The sequence below is a fragment of the Mastigoproctus giganteus genome, chromosome 9, assembly GCF_048544385.1.
Source record: "Mastigoproctus giganteus isolate SK-2022 chromosome 9, ASM4854438v1, whole genome shotgun sequence".
NCBI classification, from domain to species: domain Eukaryota; kingdom Metazoa; phylum Arthropoda; class Arachnida; order Uropygi; family Thelyphonidae; genus Mastigoproctus; species Mastigoproctus giganteus.
The window spans coordinates 156,294,668-156,321,253 of record NC_143583.1 but is presented as its reverse complement, the minus strand read 5'-3'; the positions used below and the strand labels follow the sequence as shown (position 1 = coordinate 156,321,253).

The 26,586-nt window shown below is 37.3% G+C and overlaps 1 protein-coding gene across 3 annotated transcripts in view; it reads left to right on the top strand.

Moving 5' to 3' along the window:
- LOC150080832 (uncharacterized) overlaps window positions 1–26,356 on the top strand; it is a 92,269-nt gene extending 65,913 nt beyond the window's left edge. For all 3 annotated transcript variants that reach the window (XM_090382119.1, XM_090382120.1, XM_090382117.1), the window contains 4 exons: window positions 5,688–5,890; window positions 17,467–17,541; window positions 21,697–21,858; window positions 25,915–26,356. In XM_090382119.1, the coding sequence (XP_090238245.1) occupies window positions 5,688–5,890; window positions 17,467–17,541; window positions 21,697–21,858; window positions 25,915–26,205 (731 nt within the window). In that variant the 3' untranslated portion in view covers window positions 26,206–26,356. The remainder of the gene's footprint in view (window positions 1–5,687; window positions 5,891–17,466; window positions 17,542–21,696; window positions 21,859–25,914) is intronic.
- Window positions 26,357–26,586: the final 230 nt, after the last annotated feature.

The window sequence follows — 26,586 nt, the reverse complement described above, 5'->3', positions numbered from 1 at the left end:
GGGAGACGGGGCAGCGGTTCAAAGATCGTCTGAGAGCACATGAATGTTATAAACACCATGAATTATGGGAAGTCTGCTGTGGCGGAGCATTTTTGGGAGAAGAAACATCAGATCTACCCAAAAGATGCGGTCATTGTGGACCGTGCACATGGATTCTGGGACTTGCGAATTAGTTCATCTAACAACAACATTGTTAATAGAGATAGGGGTATGCGTTTGTATCCCCATCTTCAGGCTGCTGTCCTCGGACGGGACGATCGGTTCCGTATTGCACGCTCCCGAGCCATTTCCGGTTGAAGTGCGCAGGTGGGGAATACCGATCATGTTCCTGTGGGACCATGTGTGTGAGTGCCGTGAACCTGCTACTTAAGGATGTGCTGTATAACAGAAGTATCCTGTTAAGAAAGGAGGCTGTCGCTTCCGAAAGCAAAGGTTACCGGTATTTTAGTCATTATTTTAACTATTTTATAGCTTTTAATGTAAATAGATCAGTTTTCATCATTCCTATAATTTCAGTAAAAATATTTTATTTAATCGCATGGTTGGTGTTGAGTGTAATCATTATGAACATGAACTTTCCCAACCTCGTAGGCCTATTTGAAGATAAAATATATCGACGTTTTCTTTTGAATTGCTGACTTTAAATGGTTCAGAAATAATCACAGTATTTGTCACCCGTCACGGTTTCTCCACTCTTCAGACAAATTTCCAAAATCACTCGTTTATCATCCCAGAATACAGTAACATTTTCCCAGCTGTTGCTTTGATATAGGCCTCCTTTCGGTGAGGGGTGAGCCTGTATGGTGTCATTCTGAATGTGTAAGTTTGCTTTCTGGTGTGTAACAGTGCACTCAGGATTAATTTCCAGTCACTAAGTTCTAAGAAGGCGTCTCCTTCGAGCTCATACCGTCCAAGCAGGGAACATACACTGTTATCGTTCCTTTAATTCTGGTGTTGGAGGCCTTAGAATCCGTCGAGTGAATACTTTTCGAAAGTGCAACGCCTCGCTAACGATAGTATGCGCTGAATTCACCAATCGGACTACAGATGCAGTAGCGAAACTACAAATTTTCTTCCCCAACTAAATACAGGAACGGGTCTCCTGTGCTCTTTAACAACCAGTCCAATGTCCGACCTTTCGAGTCTCTTCTCGGTGGTGAGACTCCACCATTATAAAGATCGCATATGACATGCTCAGCCTTATCTGTCTATCTCTCACCTTTCTCTCGTTCAGTAATGGAAACACAGTTGTAGTGTAAGTGTACAGTTTATCTGTGTATCTGTTGCATATTGATGGTTTCTTGTGTTTTACTTAGTACATGTACAGTATTTTTAAAATGTTTAAGCAGAAGAAATGAAGTGTCTGAATCACCCCAACAATTTCTGCCACATTTTGGAGAGTTTATAACAAAAACTCAAAAAGAAAATTAATATATTATTACAGGTGCGTATTCTTTATACTTTGATGATCAGGACAGAACTTGGGCTCCACGTATCTGCTGCACCATAAATCTAAAGATGTTGACTAATTGAGAAAATTAAGTAGTATGCCTTTTGCTGTTCCTATAGAGTGGCGAAAACCGTTTAACAATATTGACGATTGCCATTTCTGCAATCCAGAAAACGCAAGCATAGCATAAAATATCCTAACACCTTATCTGCAATAAGATCTGTTGCACATAATGAAGGCCTCTTGAAACCAGATCCCGCCAAAATCACGGATAAAGGAAGCAGTAGAGAGTATAGCGAGGATTCTTGTGTTGCAGACTTTGCTGGATCACTTACAGATTTCGACTACCAACCAGAAAATTATAACGCGTTGCACTTAAGCAAGAAGAGGGAAATGACAGTTCGTGGTTTAAACTTATCTAAAAAAAGCAAGCAGAACGCATTGGTTCAGGGTTACAACAGTGGAAGTAACTTGAAACAAGAACTAAAATCACAGCATATCGAAAATCTCTCAACGGGATTTCAAAATATTTCTTTATGGAATGCGGTATATGTTTTTGTAAAATATTAGTAGTCTTCTGAACGAACTGGGCATGGAACACAATCCTAATGAATGGCGTATATTTACAGATGCCTCAAAATTAAGTTTTTAAAAGCAGTTTTGCAATGGAAATGCATTACCATTATTTACTTTAATTTTTATAGACTTGAAAGAACAATATGAAAGTATGTTCAAGTGCATTAAAGTACCGCGACTTTCATTGATCTTAAGCTAAATTGGGTTACTTACTTGTGTACAGGGAGGTTTCACAAAATACTCAAAATACTGTGTGGAACAGTTGTGCAACAGAAAAACATTGTTCAGCATGTAGACATGTATAGTATCTCATGTAGGGCGGTACCCCAACGTCACACAGTAGCGAATTTTCACGAAATAGTGGTCAAAAACCCTTACTGTATGGCAAAACACTGAAATACTTCTTAGAGTCATGGGAATGGATATAATTATCAAAAACGCGTATTGTTTTTAATTCTCAAACCATTTAGGCTATTATTATATTAAAACCACTCTTGCTGTTTGCCTACGTTACTATGACGTTTAGGGTATCTTACTAATACCCATCATCAGACAGAGCTGTTGGTTTTAGAATATTACAGTTATCAATTTACATTATTACAATTACCAATATTATAATTACAAATTATTGTTGTAAAGTATTAAATTAAGTTACCGTTACAATATAAAACAGGAAATCTAAGATAATTACAAAGAGATTAAATTCTTACCTGCTGACAGACTCATCTTGCCGACGCTTCCAAAAACCGGGTATGCATACAGGCAAGAGGCCTGCCAGCAGTTAATTTATAGGAGAGGGATTAACTCCAACTATATTTGATCTTAAGGCCTCGGTAGCGGAGTGGTCAGGAGCGGGAGCGCAGTGGCAGACGCTCCTTGAGTATACCGGGCGACCGTATTTAGCCGCCCCTGACTGCTAAATACGGTCAATCTGCCAACCCGCACTGGACCAGTGTGGCAGATTATGGTCCATTTCCCTCAACATTAATTGTTGAGGAGGCTTCCATCCTGCAGTGGGTTGATAATGGCTGCAATTTATATCAATATTTGTGAAAAATAAGATATAAATAAAGGAGTGTTGTCAAAACATGAACAAAGTACATGTTTTCATTAATTCCCATTATTCATAGTATGCACATACAAATTTCAATTAATAGAGGATTCCGAGTTAAGTTAAATTAAATCGGAGTCACTAGAAACACTATCACTAAGTAACACGACTGAGCTGTTAGTCGTGTTACTCTGGCTTAGGCGTGTCACTCTTTGATGCAAATTGTGATGATGGTGTGGATATAGCAGCATCAGATTCTACTAGAAGTGTTAAGACAACCTTTGACAAATATCGTAACTTTCTTTTGGGTAGCTTTCTGATACTAGAAATTTATGCATCTGAGGAAATCAAAAATTGACTAAGAAAATCTTCCAGTTGTTCTCGAAAACTTACGCCCAAATTCCTCGCGATATTTCTTTATCACTCGGGAACGTTAACTAGGAAACTTAAGCTAGTTTCAATCCACTCCTTGTTTTTATTAAGAAATTACTCATGCTTTCTTGATGCTGTTTGCCACCTTGACTTGAAATTAAAAGTAATCAACTGTTTTAATTCATTTGGTAATGTTTCTTAAGTTTTTGCCACGATTCACGTTATGCCTCTAATTTTATTGTTTGGCATCTTCTCATGATGTTAACCATCTCCTTTCTTTTCAAAGAAAGGCGCTCAACTTGAGATGCTGTAAAAATATAATATAGCGTAATCTGTTGTCTAAAGGAGACAGAAAGAAGTGTTCTGGCATATTAAAAATGTTCGGGAAAGTCAGAAATCGCATTCTATCTACAAGAATTGCCAATATTTGCAGAAATTTTTATGCTACTTAATAAAGTACTAAACACTATAAAACCATGCCCACAACTTAACTTAATAGGCAACTATAACATTACATAAAAAACATTATTAGAAAATTATTAATTTTTGATCAATCGGCTCCTGAAATTTTAAAATTGTTAAAATAATAAAAATATTCTACAAACCTCCAGGAATGGAATCTATGCTTTTACAATTCACTTCAGAACGAACTATTAGACATTTCCTGAGCAGAAATTTGTCATTACCCTAAGCGTAAATTTGAAACACTGACAACAGACAAAATCAGACTAATGCTGTGGTCCAACCCAAGACAATGGAGTGATGGGAATCACGTCACGTGGTGACAAGATCATTCACATTTCTATTGGTATGCTACCAAACCCCGAAAAAAGACTTTCGGTTTGGCCACAATTTCGAGCAATTTCGCTTCTGCGTCAGTTCGACCCAGCCTTGATACACTGTGATGAACACTTTTCTCTGTAAAAGGCCAGAAGTGTGGGTGTGTCGCCACAAGGAAGCGATTTGCTGGAAAGCCTGCCCAGTGCCCGTCTACACCACGAGGAAGTGGGTCACAACTACGCATGTGCCGTGGCTGACCTAGGAAACCTCTATTCTACAGCTCTTTACTACTCTAACAACAGAGCAAAAAAAGAAATAAATAAAATATCCGTACCCAATGGAAGAAGTGCTAGACCAATGGGAACCAGCAAATAATCGGGTACCCTGGGCAACCCAAACGCTAGGTATCAAAAAACGAACATAAAAAGTTTCATCAGTGAGAAAAGGAAGAATTTTTACCAGAGAGAAGTAACAAAAAATATGTTCCACTGGAGGATTTTGTTAAGGCTCTGGATGAAGAGGGAAGTGAAGTCTGCTACCTAAGGAAAGTATTTGCCAATTTAACAGATGCCAAACTGAAATAAGGAATTTTCATTGGCCCTCAAATAAAGAAACTCCTCAAAAATGATCTATTCAACTTGGTATCTTATAACAAAGCTACAGAATACTGAACTAGCAGCTTGGCGATTTAAAGTACTGTAGTTATGCATATATTTCTTGGAGAAGGAAGGAAAGAAGATAATTATGAATCTCTAGTGTCAACTTCACTGTAATGTTATTACAATATGCTGCCGAATGTCTTTGAAATTTACTATTATTATTATTTATTTTTTTCATTGCCATCGCACATTTTCCGTCTCAAAATTTGGGAGATGTAAATTAACTTTCATCAGGACATATCCACGATGGAAAAGCGGTGATAAGGTCGCTAGGATAACACCAGGATGGGAGATTACAGCTGGTTTCTTAAGAGGGAAAGAAAAATTCTGTTAAGTGGCAAATGTTTCTAAGGAAACATAATGTATGTAGTACATTGGTCGTTCCTTGTATTACTAAAATTTCAGTATATCTTTCATCGAGATGTGACAGACATAATTTGAAATCAATTTCCTTTATAATCCACAACTTTTGCTCCTGAGGTATGAAAAAAAATTTTTTTTTGTTGGACAATGTAATCCGACACGAAATTATGAACAGTTTTTGCATAATAGGCACTTTTATTTAAATTGAATTTAATTTAAAATTCAATTTCAATTAAATTTATCATTTAAATGATAAATTTAATTGAAATTGAATACAGAGACTGAATACAGAAAGGCGAATTGAAGACAAATCTATTTTAATCTCAAATCAATTTAAAACAAATGTTAATTGTTGCTGTGCACCTTGCTTTTTTTTTTTTTCTTTTCTTTGTACTGTATTCGTTTAAGCGAATATCTTCCTTTATTTACTTCTTAGGCTACCAGACAAATGCTTCCACAAACCCTGAGTCTCCACCGCAGCCCTATGTAAACTGTCCTACGAAGAAACCTTCCCCTTCTCAGCCCTGTTACGTCAATCGAAGTCTGTGGGATGACACTGGATGTTCGCCTGACACGCAGTTTGGTTATAAGGAAGTAAACGGGGTCATAAACCCATGCCTCCTCCTCCGTCTAGAAAACGTAAGACAAATTAGTCAGCATTTCCATAGTTTTCTGAAACCAGTATTTGCTGAATGTACTGCAATATTTTGATTGTAAAATATTTCATACATGAATGGATGCAGTTTCGTTTCAAATGCGTAAGAAACAAAAATATTCATGCACTTTAAATATACAAAGATTCATAGCTTTTCACCCATTTAAAGTGTTTTACGTATGATGTCTCCTGATTTCGCCGATATACATATATATTTTTTTTCCCATAAGGTGGACTAAATAATAACATAAATAGGCAAACATCCATCTCTTTTCTCTGTGGACAGCAGCTTTCTCTCCAATCTAACACTGATTATCTTCGTTCATTTTTCCAACTTTATTAAAGGTACTTCAAGACTCCAAATTAGGAAAAAAAAAAAAAAAAAACAACAAACAACAAGAAATCATAAAATTCAAGTAATAACTAGAATAGGTATAAACAGATGTTTTCGAAGTCGCAAATAAGCGCCGTTATAAGTCGTCATTGGGAGATTAGTGTACCTATTATCTTTGGTTTAGTTTGTTTAGTAAGTCGCGTCGATTGTTGTTTCGTCGCACCGCAAAAGGACAAATTGTTTCGTTATTTATGGCAGGGATGTCGGGTTTTTTTTGTTTAGAAATCGCGAAAATCATGGGCAAACGCGAGAGTTTTGCTTTCAATAAAACAAACTTGAAATTATTCAAAAGTTTGAAAACGGTGTATCCGTTAAATCTCTAATGAACCATTATAATGTTGGTGACCAAACCGTACGCGACATTGTAAAAAATAAAAGGGAAGCTATTCGATTTAAAATGGCCATCGTAAAAAATGAAGGGAAGTATCGCATTGGACACGCGAGTACTGCGTGGTAAGTTTTTTTTATCTATCGCCATACTTTTTACGTAAGTTGCTGAACATTTTTTCGATAGAGTAAGTTCTCGACTTACGTAGCTTCGGACTTACGTTACATTAGACAGAATACGAGAAGCGGTGAAGGGATCGGCACCAATGAAGCCAACTATAATAACCAAGGCTACGAAACACATCAGTTTTTACAGACAATAACATGCGTTTTTTCTTCCTTTTATGTTTTCTTTTCTTATATGCCACTCTGGCTACTTCACCGCTGTCCCCACATAATTTAATTGAACTAATTAAAAATATATAACTATTTTTATTCATTCTTCTGAGGATATTATGTGGTTTTTGTAATTTTGGCATATCAGAGATATAGTAGCAATATTATATTAGTCATTCCCGAGTTCGTAAAACTCGACTTACGTAAGAGGTCCTGTAACAGACTCTTACGTATGTCGGGGAAACTATATTTTTGGATTAACCGGGAAATAGATTATCCGGGAATTTTGTTTTACCATCTATCCAGAAAAATCGAGAGTCTACTGTACTTTCAAATTTCTTATTATAATAGTAGAACATGGAAAACAAAAGTTTGCATCGGAAAGACTAAAAACATCTTTTAATTGTCATCAGTCGATTGTATTATGAGATTACTACCAATTAAGGGGTGACACGAGTAATTAAAGACCTGTTAGTTTAACTTCTGTTTCGGGGAAAATAATAGTCGCTGGTTAAAGATGCATTGCAGGATCATCTAGACAAGACTGCAGTTATAGTTCAGACATAGTATGGGTTTGTTAAGGGAAAGTCTTGTCTGACAAATTCGATTGTATACTATGTGGTTACAAAGGAACTAGATGCAAAAAAAAAAATAATAATTTTAATACTATATACTTGGATTTCAGGAAAGCTTTTGATACTGCTGCACATGGAAGACTACTGTACAAATTGGAGCAGTATGGCATTAGGGGCAAGTTGCTACAATGGATAAAAGGTGGTTGAATGGGAGAAGACAGTGGTAATCAATGGATATTGCTCTATGTGGACTAATGTTATTAGAGGACTTCCCCCCCCCCCCCAAGAGTTCGTGTTGGAACCGTTGTTGTTTTCTATATTTATCAATGATATTGATGAAGGTATAACAGGCGTAATGTCCAAATTTGCAGGGTTGTTAGTGACAGTAACGACGGGACGCTGCTGCAACAAGATCTGGAAAAGTTGGGCAGATGGGCTGAGAGGTGGCAAATAACGTTTAGCATTGACAAATGCAAACTACTGCATATGGGTAGCAATAACCCCAGAGTATCGTACAAACTGTGCGGTACTACACTCAGGGTAGTGGATAATGAAAAAGACCGGGGGGTAATTGTGTAGCCACATATGAAATTTTCTGAGCACTACAGACATGTTGCTAGAGTAGCTCATGGGGTCTTGTCAATGATATACAAGAACTTTGCTAGTAGGGATAAGGAGGTGATTATCTTTTTGTATAAGGCATGGCCAGACCACACCTTGAGTACTGCATACAAGTCTGGAAGCCTCCATTTCAGGAAGGATGTAGAGTTGCTGGAATGAGTACAGAGAGGGGCAACGAAGTTGGCGAGGGGACAAAGAGGTGCTCTTAACCAAGAAAGGCTTAAATTCTGCAAATTGCAGCGTCCGGAGATTAGGCACCTGCGAGATTATCTGATTGAGGTATATAAGGCTTTGAATGGTTTGAGCAAGCTCAATGCTGATGAGACTCTTCCTCTTGCTCAGATTACGCACTTGAAGGGGCATAAATTCAAATTGAGGAGACAGCTGCAGAATAGATGTGTGGAAATTTGCCTTTAGCCAGCAAACAAACTTCCATCTGTCGTTGTGTAAGTTGATATCCTAAATGAATTCAAAGAACTGGACAAACTTTGGGAGCGGAAACACATTTCAAGCTGCACTGTTGACCAAAAGAACGAAAATTTTTGGAAATATCTGGAACATTGAAATCGAAGGTGCAATAGTAAAACTGCTGCTTTTAATGAGATGGGGAAAAAAGCACAGTAAACTCATCGAGAAAAACCTCAATGAGAAGTATTTAAAAGTTCAGTACATTATAAAGCCTTAATGACTAAAAAGATTAATATTACAGTACTCCATTTAACTTAAACTAAAAAGAATGATACTGTCGAATCAGGCCGAATAATCCAAGGAAGCGAACTTGCTGTGCATCAGCAAAACAAAAAAAAAACACTTACTCGATCACAACTTGCCCATCGCTAAAAAGTAGCGATCTGATTCTGTTTGCTTTATCTTGGGAGACATCTTATTTCAGTGATCAATAACATACTTTCTAAAGGTGACCTTCATGAAATCTAACCTTCCAGTTGCTTCCCAAAATTAATGTTCGTGCCCCCTTGTTCTAGTTTCAACTGCCATCACTAATATAACTCCCCATTCATTTTGCTTATTCCTTTAGGAACCTTAAATACCTCATTCAAGTCACTTCCTAAATGTGTCCAAAGCAATGCAGTCCACATCTTAGGAACAATTCTAAGCACTCCAAACCAATCTAATTGCCCGTCTTTGGATCCTCTCTAGAAATTATTTTTTTTAAGTGACGCCTCCAGACCTGAATACAAATTCCAAATGTGCCCCCCCCCTCTCTCTCTCTAGAGAATAACAAACAACCTTCTCCCTACAAAGACTAAAAAAGGCCCTATAGATTGTTGATAGTTACACCCCGAACCTCATTGGCTGCCCCCTGCCTGTCTTATATGCATGAAAACCTTCGTGTTTACTTTAATCAAGTTCTTTAATTTTTTTTTTTTTTTTTTCTCGTCCTGAATAAAATTGAATTCTTTAATTCCTTGCCCTCTACTCTGTCCTCCGCGGCTGCTTAGTCGGAACGATACATTTCCGTATGCTATTCATTTGGAGAGGTCTTGGTTTGATTTTCGTCGACGGCTGGATGAATTTAAATTCCACTTTGCGGTTCCAGTTATCCAACTTCAGGCGAAGAGAGTAGTAGAGTTCCCCCCCCCCCGTGGGTTATTCCTGGTTTTCAGCTCACACAATATGCAATCCACCTGGCAGTATACATTTCTGCGAATAAGATGAATTACACGGATATGACCGACAAACTCCAGTACAATTTAAAAAAAAATAATAAAATATTTCATTTCAGTGGATCCTAGTCAGTAATTCACTTTCGGATTTCTTTCTCCGAAATGAACCTCTTACATTTAAGTAAGATTAAACTTCAGTTGCCCTCTTCCAGACCATATGTGTAGACCATATCTAGTTTATTCTGAAGCGGCATAGCCTAGTCCAAATTTACTATCCTACCTTTAAATCAACAAACTTTGACGACTTTTCTTGTATACTCTTATCAGTATCTTTGAGAAAAATCCGAAACAAGAATGGCCGTAACACTGAATCGTGAGGGATCCGCTTGTTCCACTGATATCTGAAGTATGTCCATTGATTACTAGTTCCAGTATTTTAACTACATAGTCATACTGCGACGAGAATAAACTCAAGATCACACCAATGCAGCCTACTTTAGGAGTAAAGGGATGATTTAAGTAGTTTGATTTTTAAATTCATTTGGATTATTTAATTAAACTATATAAAAATCAATGTGTAGATTGATTCTTTCCCCATTCAGTTTTGGTCTACTCGCACAACAGAAATTAATACCCGCATTTACCTCCCTTTTTCCTACTTCACTAATCTGTGTATTACAGAAGTGTCTACAATTACTTGGAAACACATGTACCACAATCCCTCTTATAGATTTCTTGACAATTCTTACATAAAAGTAACATATGAAATAACCCATAAACGTATATTTAGGTGCGTACTTTACAGGTCTACTCGTGAAAAATATATATGCGTACTCGCAAAAAGGGATAAATAGCAAGATACTTCTCTTTGGAAGTACTGCGCGATTTAAAAAGGTGTCACCTTTTTGGTATGCCAACTAAGAGTACGCGATAGTATAGTGGTTTTGTCACTTGTCAAACGATTGGAGAGGTTTAGGTATTTATTCCGTCAGTGATGAACAATCGGGATTGCGATTAGCCGATCTCACTTGGATGGAGTGGGATTCTCCCCCCCCCCCCGCGAATTACTCCAAATATTTCATTAGCTATTTTATGAGTAATCAGAAAAATGACTGGTAAATATCAGAATCCCTCTCTTTATATGCAATGGATGAGAGTATCTCTGAGTCTTCGCAACTTGCCAATGTCTTAAGGGAAACTTTTGTTGAAACACCGGAAACAAAGACCAATACATCACTTCTCCAAAGATACAAAATAAATCCAGAAAGATGTCAAATTTCTCCACAGCACTGTACGATAACGTTTACTATTCAGCGACACAGAAACTAAGTAGTGAATTTATTTCAATCTGTATGCAATACATTTTGTTTAGAAGGTATGTTCCCCAAACATTGGCATAATGCTATAATTCCTTGCTTTTCCCAAACCGGGTAAAGATCCAAGGAACTGCATCCACTAGAGCAGTACTTTCCAAACTTTTCTGACTCCGACACACTACGTATATCCCAAAAACAGACAATCACCCAAAATTTTTAATTATTCGACAGCCCACCCTTTTTGTTCCTTATTTTTAAGTTGATAGTAAATGCAACGGTAAGCAACTTTTGTTTCGGGCCAAAACAATTAAAAAAAAGAGGGGGAAGATGCGAGGTACTAAGCTTAATTAGGACTTGTGCATAGTACCTTAATTTAAAATAAACACTTAAAACGGGGTACAATGTCGGGGGTGGTAATCTCATATAAAACATCTTATTTATAGGAGGTTTGTTTGGTTTTTTTTGGGACATTAGCAACTAAGGCCATATTGCTCCGGAATATGCAGTGATCATTCCCTGCCCTTTCCGCATCCTCCGTATTTGGTGGTGACGGGCTCAAACCCCGGTCTAATCAAGAAGCGTGTGCTACGCACTGCTCCTTCCCACCTGGCTATGGAGGCGCCTTTTTAGGAGGAAAGTGCATGTACAGTAAACATACAGTATACTTGTACTTTCACTTAGATTGATATACACTAGGGTTTGGTTTGGATTGGATTTTATTGGCGCATTAGCAACTAAGGCTATAATGCGCCAAAACCTGGTTATATATAAAAATTAAGCATTCAGTGGCCTAATTAGTTAGGCCACCATGTCAAGATATATACAGTAATAACATAGCTATTAAACATATATCAACAAAGAAATAACAAAAAGGTAAATTTTAAATACGAGTAAAAACAAACGTTTACTGATTTAAAATAGCTAAAAACAGCAGACACATGGTCATTGTCGGATAAAATCTGACTGAGTGTATAAGGCTCAGCCATATGACTAAAGACAGTAAAATATAAATCACGGTCGTGTCTAAAACGTGGACACTCGGTTAAAATGTGACGAATACTTAAAACGGTGCCACAATTCTCACACATAGGACAGTCATCTGTCCTCAGCAGAAATGCATGTGTAAGATGACTGTGTCCTATGCGGAGGCGAGCTAAAACAACTTCCTCTCTGCGGTTCCTGCGCAGACTAGACTGCCAGTGTCGAATTACAGGCTTTATCTGATAAAGCTTGTTCACGACTTTTCCAAGATTGTTGCCATTGGGAGAGTAATTTTGCGTGTATTAGAAGCCTGTAGTCTGTATAGGAGACTAACAGGCAATAAGTGTCGTGGGGATCTGGTCGCGGCATCTGCCAATTCATTACCCCTGATCCCAATGTGGCTTGGAATCCAGCAGAAACGAATGTCGAAAGAACACTCAGAGTGCAGTGTCTACTGAATTCTGGTCACAAATGGATGAGGATTATACCTCATCCCCGATAATGCCTGCAGTGTACTTGGAGTCAGTGTACTCCATACACCTTTGATACCTATGGGTTTTAATGTGGTCCAAGGCTAACTCTATAGCATACGACTCAGCTGCATATATATATGCTGCAGATAAGCTGTATATATGCAACAGCAGATCCAACAGACAACTCTGACTTCGAGTCATCAGTAAAGACAGGCAAGAAGTCGGAATATTCGGCTTGGTGGGCAGCGTAGAGTTCTTGGTAGACAGAAGATGGAGTATGGACTTGCCCCAATTTGTAAAGGAGAAGTCGCATGATGGTAAGCGAGCATGCCAGGGTGGAAGTGGTTGCCTTGGAGACTGGGCAACATTGTCTATCATGATGTTGAGCTCTCTGAGCAGCTCTTGGACACGGATACCAAAAGGCCGATTGGCAGTCTGACGAGTGTTATATAGGTTTTCCCATTGTGACTTGAAAACGGATGTCCACGTAGGGTTGTCTGGCAGGGATTTTAATTTAAAGTTATATTTTAAAGACAACGCTTTCGTCGGAATGACAGTGGTGGTTCAGTTGCTTCAACAACTCTGGACAGGGGATGTTCTAAATGCTCCAGTAGCAATACGGATGGCTTGGTGGTGAACTGGGTCCAGTCATCTAAATACGCTGTTTCTAGCCGATGCGTACACTTATGACCCATAGTATAGTTTAGATCGAACAAGTGCACGATAGAGGCTGAGTAAAGTGGAGCGGTCTGCTCCCCATTTATTGGAGGAGATAGCACGTAGAAGGTTCAACCCTCTCGTGCACTTTGTCCGCAGTTGACGGATATATGGTAAAAATGTCAACTTGTCGAAAACGAGTCCCAAGAATTTTGTCTCTGGTACTGCTGGAATGATGTCTTGTCCGAGTTTAAGTTCTGGTTCAGGGTGAAGGTTCAGTTTGCGACAAAAATGTACGCAGACAGTCTTCTGTGGCAAGAACCTAAAGCCATTAGTCACTGCCCAAGAGTTGACGTTGTCAATGGCATGCTGCAATTGTCTTTCAATGACCTCATATTGCATGACTGCAAAAGGATGTTAAAGTCGTCTACAAAGAGGGCACTGTTTACGGTTGGTGGAAGTTGTTCAGTTATAGAGTTAACTTTGATAGCAAAAAGCGTAACGCTTATAACTGATCTTTGTGGAACTCCTTCTTGGCAAAATGGCCGGGAGAGGGTGGATCCTACACGAACTTGGAAAGACCGGTCTGCAGGAAAGTTTTCCATATCAAAGAAAACCGACACCTGGTGCTCACGTTTCAGGAAAGCATCACGTATAGATGTTTCCAAGCGGATTAAATGGTCAAGTGTTGACCTGTTCCTTCAGAAACCACATTGTATCCTGGAAAGGAGGTCGTTAGCTTCTAAATACCATAAAAGGCGAGCATTGACCATTCTTTCCAGGATCTTCCAGGACGTCAGAGCAATAGGACGGTGATTTTTTGGTATTTTTGGATCCTTACCTGGTTTTTTCGGAAAAGGAAGAACGGTTGCCAGATGCCATGAGTCGGGAAATATCTCTTAAATATAGATTCTATTATAGAGACAGAGCAAATGATCCATGGACATCTGATGAAAGATGTTTAATCATATAATAATGGATGTCGTCTGGCCCAACAGCACTCTCCTTGGACAGAGAGAGTGCTGCTTTGAACTCCAACTGTGTAAAGGGCTGATTGTATTCCTCGCAATTATTAGAGAACAGCTACAGGTGATGTTTTTCTGCTCTTAGTTTGAGTGCGAGGAACTCTGGGGGGTACGATGTTTCTGAAGACTCTAGCGAATGTCTCCCTGCGAGTATTTGCAATTGCAGTTAATCTGCAATTGTACATAACCATTATGTTCCAGGATCGATGAGGGGTGTGAGGTGTATTTGCCCTTCATTTTCCGAACTTTGTCCCAGATGGCGTTGGGATTGGCAGCCCACGTGATGGAAGATGAAAACCGGATCCACGATTCCTTTTGGCTTTGACGTCTGATGTACCGTGCTTTGGCACGTGCATGTTTGAAGGCTATTAAATTAACTGTGGTGGGGTAACGACGAAACATTCCCCATGCTTTGTTTTGAGCCTTCCTAGCTGCTGTGCATTCTCCATTCCACCATGATTTTGGGAAACGTGGAAAGCGGGACGATGTCCTTGGAACTGCAACTGCCTGGACCATACTTTCTGTGATGTGCTTTACTGACTCATTAATTGGTTCCCGGCCGACTGTAGTGGTATTGAACGTTGCCAGATGACGAAAGGCATTCCAGTCCGCGTGATCGGTCTTCCAACGTGGTATCCTCGACTGGTGACATTGTCTCCCATTAGAAATGGTGGAGAACACGGGGAAGTATCACTACCATAAAGGTTTTCTTCAACCTCCCATGTACTCAGAGGCAAGAGGGAAGCGGAGCAGATGGAAAGATCAATGGCAGTAAATGTACGAGTAGCCGTATGGAAAAAAGGTCCGATTCCACATTTAGAAGGGCCAGATCATTGTTTTCGATCAATCGCTCGATAATCCAACCTCTTCTATTGATGTCAGAACTATCCCACAGAGTATTATATCCATTGAAATCCCCTAATAATAGAAAAGGGGGGTGGCAGTTGCTTAAAGAGATCATCAAGATATTTTATAAGTCAGTTATGCCTTTTCTAATTACAGTATTACAATTTTTAATTTAATATAATTTATAGCCCATAAAATGAGCCAATTAAAAAAAAGAAATTGATGCCGAATGCCCCATTTTCAATGATAGTTGGATATTCTAATTTAATTCCAAATATAGACGATAAAGGTGTTTGTTTGGTTTGTAACGAAACTATTTCCGTTTTTAAAGAATATAATCTAAAAAGGCATTTTTCAACAAAACACTAAGTAAAATATAAGCTTTTTTCACCAGAACAAATGAAAATTGAAGCAGAAAATTTAAAATGTGGTTTGCGTAAGCAAAAAAATACTTTGAAAATTTTGTCAAATACAGATAGAGCTCTGACAAAAACTAGTTACCTTGTTGCACATAAGATTGCAAAACAATGTAAATCATTTTCTGACGGGGAATTTGTTTGATAGATATTGCTGAATTATTATGCCCTGATTAAAAAAAAAACTGACGTTTAAAAAAATTTCTCTGTGACGAAAAACTCTTGTGAGACGAATTGATAATGTTTAAAGTAATTTATGTGATCAATTAAAATTAAAATTGGAAGATTGTACTTACCATGCACTGGCTTTAGATGAGTCATGTGACATTACCGATACGAGTCAACTTTTAATCTTTATTCGAGGTATAAATCATAGATTTTGAAATTACGGAGGAATTATTTTCTTCATATCCTATGAAAGACAACGACTGGTGAAGATTTTTTTATAGATCTTCAAGAAGCTTTGCAAAAACATAATATAAAGTGGGACAAAATTTGTCAACATCACAACCGATGGGGGTCCTAGTTTTACAAGAAAAAAACATTGGATTATTAAGAAGAATAAGCGACGAAATAAAGCGTATTCCAGGAAAAGAAATAATTTTCTTACATTGTATAATTCATCGAGAAACAATTTGCAAAAGAGTTCTAAAACTGAAGCATGTTATATCGGTTGTAACGAAAGTAGTTAATTTTATTCGTGGAAGATCTTTAAACCACCGACAATTCATAACAGTTTTGAAAGAAATTGAATGAATTTTGTGAATTAAAAGATGAACAATGGGTTGAACGACTTTTTCTTCTCCGTTGATATGTTTTCGCATCAAAATGAATTAAATTTATTATTACAAGGGAACTGACTTTATTTTTAATATGTATACAAATGTCACACATCGTTTACGAGAAAACTCAAGTTATTTTCGCAACAATTCCAAAATAAACAGTTAACTCACTTTCCAATCTTACAAAAAAGAGAAAAAAAAACTTGAAATGTGCTGATTTTAATAAATATGAGGCTATAATAAGTGACTTATTTAATGAATTTACAAGAAGATTTGATGATTTTCAGAAAATTTCTAAAGATTTATTTTTAGTAAGCCTACCATTTAATTTTAATGTCAATGATGCACCACCTTGTATCCAGTTGGAACTGATAAATTTACAATCAAATTTACTAATATTAAAGAATCAATTTGCTGAAAAAACAATAACGGACTTTTATGCCTCGTTAAATCCAGAAATGTTTAAAAATATTCTGGATAATGCACAGAAATATTTGGCATTCGTTGGATCGACATACCTATGCGAAACTACTTTTTTTTTTTTTTTTTTTTTTAATGAAAAATACAAAGAGCAAAATTAGATCAAGAATAACGGATGAAAATTTAGGAGCAGTTCTACGAATAGCCACTAGTGAATTGTAAATCAGGAATGTTCCTGATTTACAAAATCATAAATCAGGAACATTCCAAATGTAATCCCTCACATTAAAGTTTTTGTTTTCTGCATTTACTTTACATAACAATAAAAATGTTTATTCCAAATTGTAGTTCTTATCTGTACCTATCTATAATCGACTTCTTTTTAAATATTGTATTTACTTTTTTAAAAAATACATTAATAATTTGGTAATTCAAGTAATATAACATTTTTTAGGTTCTGATTTTTTTTGTTAAATCGTTCAATCTATTCCGGCCAGCGTCATGATACGAAAATTTCATTCGGCCTGCTGACGAAAAAAAGTTGCCCACCCCTGCTTTAGTGGGATGACTAAATTTCTGATGCATAAAGGGGGCTAGGAAGAAGGCGTCTCTTAATATACCGAGAAATTAAGTTATCCTAGTAATTCTTTAACGAAAAGCAGGTGACAACCAAGCCTCGAAGGATGGGGAGCGTTATTTCTTCCCATATGCGATGTATGACGTAATTCCCTGGCCTAATGCTACATATATTTTTTTTTTCTTTCAGACCACAATCTGGCAGCCAGTGGTGCCAAATTCTAAACCTCAACAAAACTACATAACATTGGGATGCCGACCTACTGTAAGTATGCTGTGAACTTTTCTTCCTTCTTTATTATTCTTTTCTCAGTGAGCGTCTCAGTGACTTAATTTGTTGAAAGCTGTTGGTTGGAATCCAGCAGATCGATCGCTTTAAAAAGCATTTCCTTAGTCTGTATCAGAAGGAATTTTTTTTTTTTTTTTTTTTTTTTTTCATCAAGAAAGTGCGGTTTTTCACCTTCGAGGGGGCTGGCTTTGAAAACGAAACTTAGAAAAAGCACAGTAACTGCATTCGCTTGTTTGTATATTTATGGAGAAATACTCAAAGGAAATGTTTCATTTCTATCTATCATGCAGGAGTCTGATCTACAAGTTCTTTCTTATTGAAAAACTTGTGAACGGTAAGCAAAAGGCCCTCCTCCATCAGCCTGTGGCATTTCCTGCAATTTCTGACGTTCAGGACATGCCACCGGGAACAGACTAATTCTCATGATCGAAAATTGAACGAAATAAAGCGTGCGAGTTGATTTCTACTGCATTGAAGTGTCTCACTGGAATTCTATGGTAAGAATAAAGAGCCTCGGTTCAGTTCTAAGGGAAGGGCTCATGTGTGGTTTTTTTTTTTTTTTTTTTTTCCCCTCTACTAAAGTGAGAGAATGCACGGAAATTTAGCTTCCTGGCCTTACTTGCCTCAGCTCATGTTTAATATAATTCAACGTTTTCTGGTAGCTTCCTGCTTGAGCCAATAGGAACAGCTTCGGTCAAAAATCCTTTCGCTCATTTTTCATCCTTTTAGTTCTGTTCTATCTTTATCTAAAGACAACGTTGACCTGCTAGAATTTTTCCTTTTAATCCTGCACTGATTATCTTAGTAAATTTCCTACAGTTCCGAAAACACATCCTGCTCAATACCACCTTTGGTTTTAAATAAAGAGATTAGAATCCTGAATAATTTTGATATCTGCAAGATCCCGTGTTCTGGCTGCATTTCTCTGCTTGTTTTTGATACCTGTCCTTGAGTAACTGCTGTTTGTATCCCTTTTTTAATACTGTTATTTCACTGGTGTTTTTTTCTCTGCATGGTAATTTTTCCATATCCATTCGAGTCCTAAGAAGGGTGACAATTCCTGATTTCCATTTATTTTTCCTATAGATCTTACCTCAACCTTTACAAAATAATGAAAAAATCAAAAATTCCACTCTTGTACTATCTTTGATACCTTCTAACCGTTCCAATATACAGGAACTCCCCGGCTTTATGTAAGTTTTTGCCGGTCGGTGCAAACTTAAAAAAAATCGTGGAAACGTATTTTGCATCCCGTAGGAATAAATGGAGGTATCGTGAAAACCCAATAACACATTGGGTTTTTTTTTTTTTTTTTTGTAATTCGTTCGAAGTTGAAAATTTTCGCTATATTACTAAGCTATTTATTTCTCTAAAAGGTCAAATTTAAAATGGAAATTGCACTACCCTTTCATCGTTATCATATATTCCCGTTATAAGAATCAATTTAGAACACCTTTGTGATATTTTTCTAATGCACGTTTCTGGAGATCACGACCAAAAAACAATTTGCACTTTCCGGTTTATTGGACTTTTCTGTTAGTGCATCTAATTTATTTATTTCGTATGATGTGATCAATACACGAAGGAACCAGTTTTTTCTTGCTTCCTTCGTGTATCGTGGCCGGGATATCCAAACAACCGGTTGGTTCGGCACCATCATGATATCCAGCCCGATGCAAGAATCGAACCCTCGTCGTTTGGGTTTCCAGGCAGGCAGGCACTTTACCTACCCGACTAGCCCGGTCAGCAGCACATCTAATTATAAACGGGTAATAAACTCGATCTTATTACATTTGCGATACAGTAATACCAATAACTGGAATTCGGTGGGTTTTTACGTTACGGTATTATTGTTAAATGTGTTCCCCGTCACCGAAACCTTCAATCACATAAAAAACAAATTTTCAGAAACTTCTCTTCATTCCTATTTACTTATTACAATGGTGAAGGGAAAGGGACCATCGGAAAGTGCTGGCAGTGCCAGGAAACGAAACAAAATTGATTTAGAAATGAAGTTGAAAATGATTAAGAAGTACGAAGCAGGGCAAAGTTTGTCATCTATTGCAAGGGAATTAGGTCTCGGTGCTTCAACAGTGAATACCATTTTAAAGGACAGTGCGCGTATAAAAGAACATGTCAAAGGATCAACAGTGATCACAAATCAGCTTTCAGGTGCTATATCGAAGATGGAACAGCTGTTAATAATATGGATGGAAAATCAGATTCAGAAGCGAGTCCCCCCGAGTCTAATTACCATTCAAGCAAAAAGCAGCAAGTATTTATGAAGTTATTAAGGATAAGTACGGCGAACCCCAAACCAAGTTGGTGGCAAGCAACGGGTGGTTTTATAGGTTCAAGCATCGCGCTGGTTTCCACTACGTTAAAGTATGCCGTGAAGTTGCCAGTGCCGATTCTGCAGCTGCAGAGAAATTTTGTGATGTGTTGGAAAAATTATTGATGAAGGCGGCTATTCAACGCAGCAATTTTAACGTTGACGAAACTGCTCTGTATTGGGAAAAAAAAAAAAAAAATACAATGCCAGATGTCAAGTCAGGCCACGCTCTTGCTTGGGGCTAATGCAGCGGGAGATTACAGATTAAAACCACTGCTTGTACGTACCATTCTGGAAACCCTGGTGCATTTAAGGGCATCAATAAAGCCACCTTACCCGTGCATTTCCGATCGAACCAGAGAGCATGGATGACAATATCTCTTTGAGGATTGGTTTAAATGCTGCTTCATTCCCGAGGTTGAAAAATATTGTAAAGACAACGACGTTCCTTTCAAGATTTTGCTTCTATTAGATAATGCTCCTGGACATCCTACGCATCACGATGATTTCTATTCGAACACGAGCGTCATACTTCTACCGCCAAACACGACTTAACTCATCCAATCTATGGATCAGGGTGTTATTTCGAATTTAAAAACAGAGTATTTTGGCACAATATTCGCTCAGGCATTGTCTGCAGAAGACGATGAGAAAAAGTTTACGTTAAGAGACTTTTGAAAATATTACAATATTTACCACGCCATCTTAAACATTAATAAGGCCTGTGCGGAAATTACTAAAAGTTTGTTTAAATGGTGCATGGAAGAAAATATTCCCACGGTATGTAAAATGCTTCGAAGGATTTGTTAAAGACGAATCATATGAAGAAGTTACAGATCAGATTGTAAAGGTTGCAGAACTACTTCAGTTGGAGGTTGATGCCAAAGACGTGGAGGAGTTAGAGGAAGAAGAGAAGGAATTATCTAACGAAGAACTTATTCACTTGCAGGCAGCGAAAGTGAAAGAAGAAAATGCTGATGAAGCTCAAGATGAAGTTGCTACTAGTGTAGCAACTGACCAGACAATACATCACTAGGTTCAGCTAAGTTTCTGCCATTTAAATGTGGACCATGCATCAAACACCGGTAAGATTGGACCATCGCAATCAACGGTCCACCCGACTACTTTAAATAAGAATTTATTTCATCTTTGTCCCCGGAGACGGTAGAGCGGTTTCGCCACCTGTCACGTTTGGAGATATCTAGGTTCGAATCTCATCGATGATTGGAGGCATTTTTAAAGGCCTCTTCAAATCAGGGCTGCAGTTAGTCGATCTCAGGAGGTGAGAGGGAGGGAAAAGGGCTCTTCCCCATGAGGTATTCAAGTTTTCCAGACCGCACAACATGCAGATCGGCTCGTGAACACACTCTAGTATAGACATAATAGATAATGCTATATGGTTTAGGTTGCTGATGGGCCTGAAACCCAATAACTTTATCTTTACTCATTTTATGCAATTTTTGAACAATGATTTAAGTACTATTGTAAAAGTAGGGTTATTGTACTTTGGTATTATGAATTTGTAATTGATAGCGATTATTGCATAGTAGAATTTGGAGTTTAATTTCATTAACACATTAGGCGTTCTGAAGCTGCTCAGGATAACCCTTAAGTATTCTGAAAACACTTAGTTTTGAGTGTTCAGAATGATTATAAATATTCTTAAAACTTTAACACAGCTCAGCACGGCACACCAGCTGATGTCTATTTTAAAATATACATGTACTAATTAATACTTGTACAGTTTCTTTTTAAAATATTTGATTAATCAAAATACAATTTTTCTCACGAAATGCTAGAATAAGAAGCTAATCAAAGAAATAAAAATGAGCCCAGACGAAGGTATTCCAGTGGACTTTTTCCCAGCAAGTAGTTTCGATGCCAACGTATATATGGTTCCTGCAATAATGATAAAAGTGACTGGACTGCCAGTGGGAGCACGTTTTACTATGTCTTGTTGGGTGAGTGTGGAACAAGTAATTAAATATTGCTTATTTTTATAAATACGCAAACTGAGTACTATACATAGGTGACAACTACGTGTATGCTCAGGTGCTTGGTCGGCATTGCAACCTTGACCAGATTACATTGAAACTACACAATGTCGGTTAGAAGTGATGGCTAGCGGGTGACATTTTCTACTACAGTAGTGATGGCTAGCAGGTGACATTTTCTACTACAGTAGTGATGGCTAGCGGGTGACTGGAGCCATCTAGCCGAATTAGTGACTCGAGTTAACAGATTAGGGTCGTAGCCACCTACTCCGACAATACATACACCAGTGATCGAGTTACACCAAAATCAGTTCAAACTACATATACATGTATATTAACCTCAGCTTCAAAATTCCGATTAGTGCTGCAAACCATCCGGTTTTTGGCCGCGAATATTCCAGTTGTTTTAAACCGAAATTAATGCCGCAAATGGTTGGTATGTCCGATGGTTTATTTATTTATTTTTTTTTTTCTGTGCTTAAAAGCAAAAAAACAAAACAAACGGATTTAGAGTTATTAACAAATCTGCGAGGTTTTTTTTTTTATTGTCCTTTTACTCGGGCTGGGGTCACACTTTTTTTTTTTTTTAAGTTTCACGTGTCAACCTTTCGGTTGCAGTACTGTACTCTAATTTGCTAGCAGCCTGTCCACTACACTGTTATTGTTTCACTCTTTATTCAATACATTTTTTGCCGTGAAAAGAATTTGTCATTTACATCTCGATTACGTGAATTTTAGCATTAAAAATCGAAAATACAACCAAGGGTATTGTCCTTTTACTCGGGCTGGGGTCACACTTTTTTTTTTTTTAAGTTTCACGTGTCAACCTTTCGGTTGCAGTACTGTACTCTAATTTGCTAGCAGCCTGTCCACTACACTGTTATTGTTTCACTCTTTATTCAATACATTTTTTGCCGTGAAAAGAATTTGTCATTTACATCTCGATTACGTGAATTTTAGCATTAAAAATCGAAAATACAACCAAGGGTGGTACTGGAGTCTGGTAAAAATTTATTCTTATTATTGGTTTAATACTAACTATCGCTAATGTTAAAAAATAAACAAACTCACTTGAAAATGGGTTGCCTCAGCGTTAAACTCAACCCACGTCAAAACGTGATCACTGCCAGTTGAAACTAATATTGCTTTAAACTTTAAATTGATAAGGAAAATGCTGCCCGCCTAGCATTGCGGCTAGCGATCTAAATTCCAGAACACGAAAAACATACACATTAAATTTGACGAATAACTATTATATTTCTGTGAAAATATTATTAAAGAATTTTACCTCGTATTACTGATAATTAATTTTTTTTAATACAACAGCAAAAGTTACATAAACACAGTTATCGGGATGTTTTGGCTTGGCTTCCTGACAAATACAAAGCGGCTCGTACATGAAAGCACTTAACATTTTCATAAATCTTATTTTATACACTTTATAATAACAGTGGCCGCCTCAATACAGACACTTGCTTTGACAATATTGGTCAATTTCTAATGTCATTAATGATAAATAAATAAAAAAATATAGTTATCACTTACAATGCTGCTCGCAAACGTTTTTATCTCCTGAATTGGCCCCCACGCCAAAAAAAGGTCACTGCTTTAAACTTTGCAAACATTATTTTGAAGTAACTGACATTAATACGAGAAAATCGAAGCTGTGGACACACGAAACTGGATTTTGTCGGTACGTGAAACTGATAATTTCCAGTCTTTTGTGAAGATGTCGCCTAGCAACACTAAATCCGACTTGATTTGACATTAATTTGGTTCTACTGCAGCACATCTTCACAGAAAACTTTAGAGTATCTGACATTATTAAATTCCAGATATTCAATAACACGCTACTTTCAAATAAATGGCATAATCTGAATACAATACTGGTGAAACCTGCTTGTTTTAAATAAATAAGCACTGCTTTTCAAAACAAGATATTCGATTTGAAGTTTAGTATTAGTTTTGGAAAAAATGTTGCAGGAAGCAAGTACAGTGTGTGTATATATATATATATATATATACATACATACAGGAAACACCTGTGATAAGAGTTATAGGTATGCACTAATATGATGTTGTGCCACCCTTTTCTTTTAAAACAGCTTGTATTCTACCTGAAATATATTCAAATAAATCTTGAACTGTCTTAAGAAGAATATTGGACTCCTTCGTGGGGGAACGTTTCCAAGCTCCTTGAGTGATGAAGGTGGAGGGAATGTGGTTCTCACTCCCTTCTCCAAAATTCCACAGTTGCTCAATAACATTAAGTATTGTGATTGTGCAGGCCATCGGAGATACTTGGCCTCAGTTTCATGCTCTTGAAACCAAGATTGGACACCTTTGCCTGTGTGTATTGTAGCATTATTTTGAAACATGGCATCATTTGTGGGAAATAATGTTTGCACATGACAGAACCAAAAGAATACCAAGATATTGCTGTCCAAACAGATTGGCATAAGACAGTTACGATGATGGCATTCTCCAAGCGTGAACTCTCTCTGATGAAAAACGTGTGAATAATGACTTATTTCAAACATCAAGTGTCCAGTTTTTGTGCTTCTTACACATTGCATCCTCTTTCTGGCATTCCCATCAATGAGTGGCTTGGCAATAGCGGCTCTGTCATAAATTTCAGCTTTATGAAGTTCTCGCCGAACTATTTTGCTAGAAACTGGATTGCTTGATACTCAGCAGTAGTTTTGTTTTCGGGCTACAATCCTTTTCATTGTTTGGCAGTCTCTTTCAGTCCCCTTCGATTTTTTTGCCACAATTGGTCCTATCGGATTTTGTTTTTTCATACTTGGTGAATACAGGTGATCTGGATACATTAAACAAATCAGCAGTTTTAGTTACCGATATCCCTGCTAAACGTGCATCAACAATTTTACCTCTTTGGAATTCAAACAGGTTGGTCATTTTCTTCATGTACCTTTTCATATCACCTCTAAATAAACATCAGCTTTTTTCATCTTTTCCTCACAATACTGTCTAGAAAAAACAAAAACACAATCTCTGCATGTTTATAAATACGTTATAAAGAGAACTACTACTTTTCATATTAGATGTTTCCATTATTTTGTCGATCCATACACACATCGAATTTCTTTGGCATCTAATTGAAATATATTGTTAAATTAAATTTAGCTTCCCACAACAAAATGTTCTCCGTAATAGTAGTTTCACCACTTTTTACTCCTTCGGAGAAGAAAGGATTCGAGTCCCGTCAAGAGCTGTTAGTTAGCCGATCTTAGGCGGAATGATAGGGCTTTTCCTGCTTAATATTCTGGGGTTTTAAGCTCGTACAACATAGAAATAGGCCTGTGAACATACTTGCACAGAGATAATACACAGGGCGCAATACGATGCCTAAGTTGGTGATGGGTCTGAAAATCGACAAATTAATCCTAATATTTCACGTTACATTATATTTGATATCACCTTTTAAGCTGAATAAATAAAATAAATTTCGTTTGCCCGTTCAACATAGTTTATTCAGCACAAACTAGAACACTTAACGGTCAATTCATTAAATACAGTCGAGCAACGTAATTTAATGCACAAATTCGCAAAACTTTTTCAATAATTCCAATTTTAACAGCAAAGCTATAGTTTGACGGTTTTTGTGAAAAGACAAATCTTAAGTTGGGATAGTAAGCAGGAGAATGGGTCAAAAACGAACTCTCCGTAAATCTGGAGAGTTGGCAGCTATGGAAACGTGTTGCACGCACATACACACGTTGTAAACTGGTTAGGACCCAAGAGAAGAGAATTAAGTCAATGGGAAGAGGCTATTTTTTCTATTTTATTTAGTCGGTAGAGACCAAAAAAGTGTTTAAAAAACAAGACTATATATTATTGTAATATTCCAAAATAAAAATATTGCATTTTTATTCTGAAAAATTAACGTAGTATATAGGATGAACAAATAATCAATATCATAATAAAAGTATACATTTTAGAATAATATTAGCCTATTAATAAATTATTTACAATGTATCTTCTAACCTTCATCTTTGGTAGATGAATGCTCTGAATGCTTACAAGTTGCACTTCGACGGAAAGCTTGATGCCCATTTCACTTATCCCGGAAAGTCCTCTACTGAAAAGTTTCTGTCTCTGAAGGGAATGGAAAATACAGATAAACTAGAAGTGAATAGTACCGAGACGGTCGACTCAGAACCTACTGCCATTACTACTACTAACGTTACGGAACATACGCCATCCGTGAATACGCCTACTACCACCACCACCACTACTGCCAGAACTACTACGGAAGAGGACTTGCTGATATTACCAGATGTCTCAGTTTAGCACACATACAGCCAGTTAAAGGACTTCTAACAAGTGAGGAAAAAGCTGACTCTTGAACTGAACATCACCAGAAATAATTTAATTACTACTGTTAATTTCAATAAAGGATTATAATACGCAGTAAACCATTAGTGTTGGGAGTGTCATAAGTATGGGATTAAATAAAGCATCTGATGAAATTCAGTATCTTGGACCTGCTGTGAAATCAGTTTTTTAAACGAAAATATTTATAGCGTATTAGTTTTAATTTTTCCTGATAATTCCATGTAATATAGCCCTAAATCTACACAAAGTTCACAGAAAGTTGTAATACTGTACTGCTGTTCCTTGCTAACAGTTTGGAAAGAGCCAGGATCAAATTCGTCTATGACGGGAGGAATA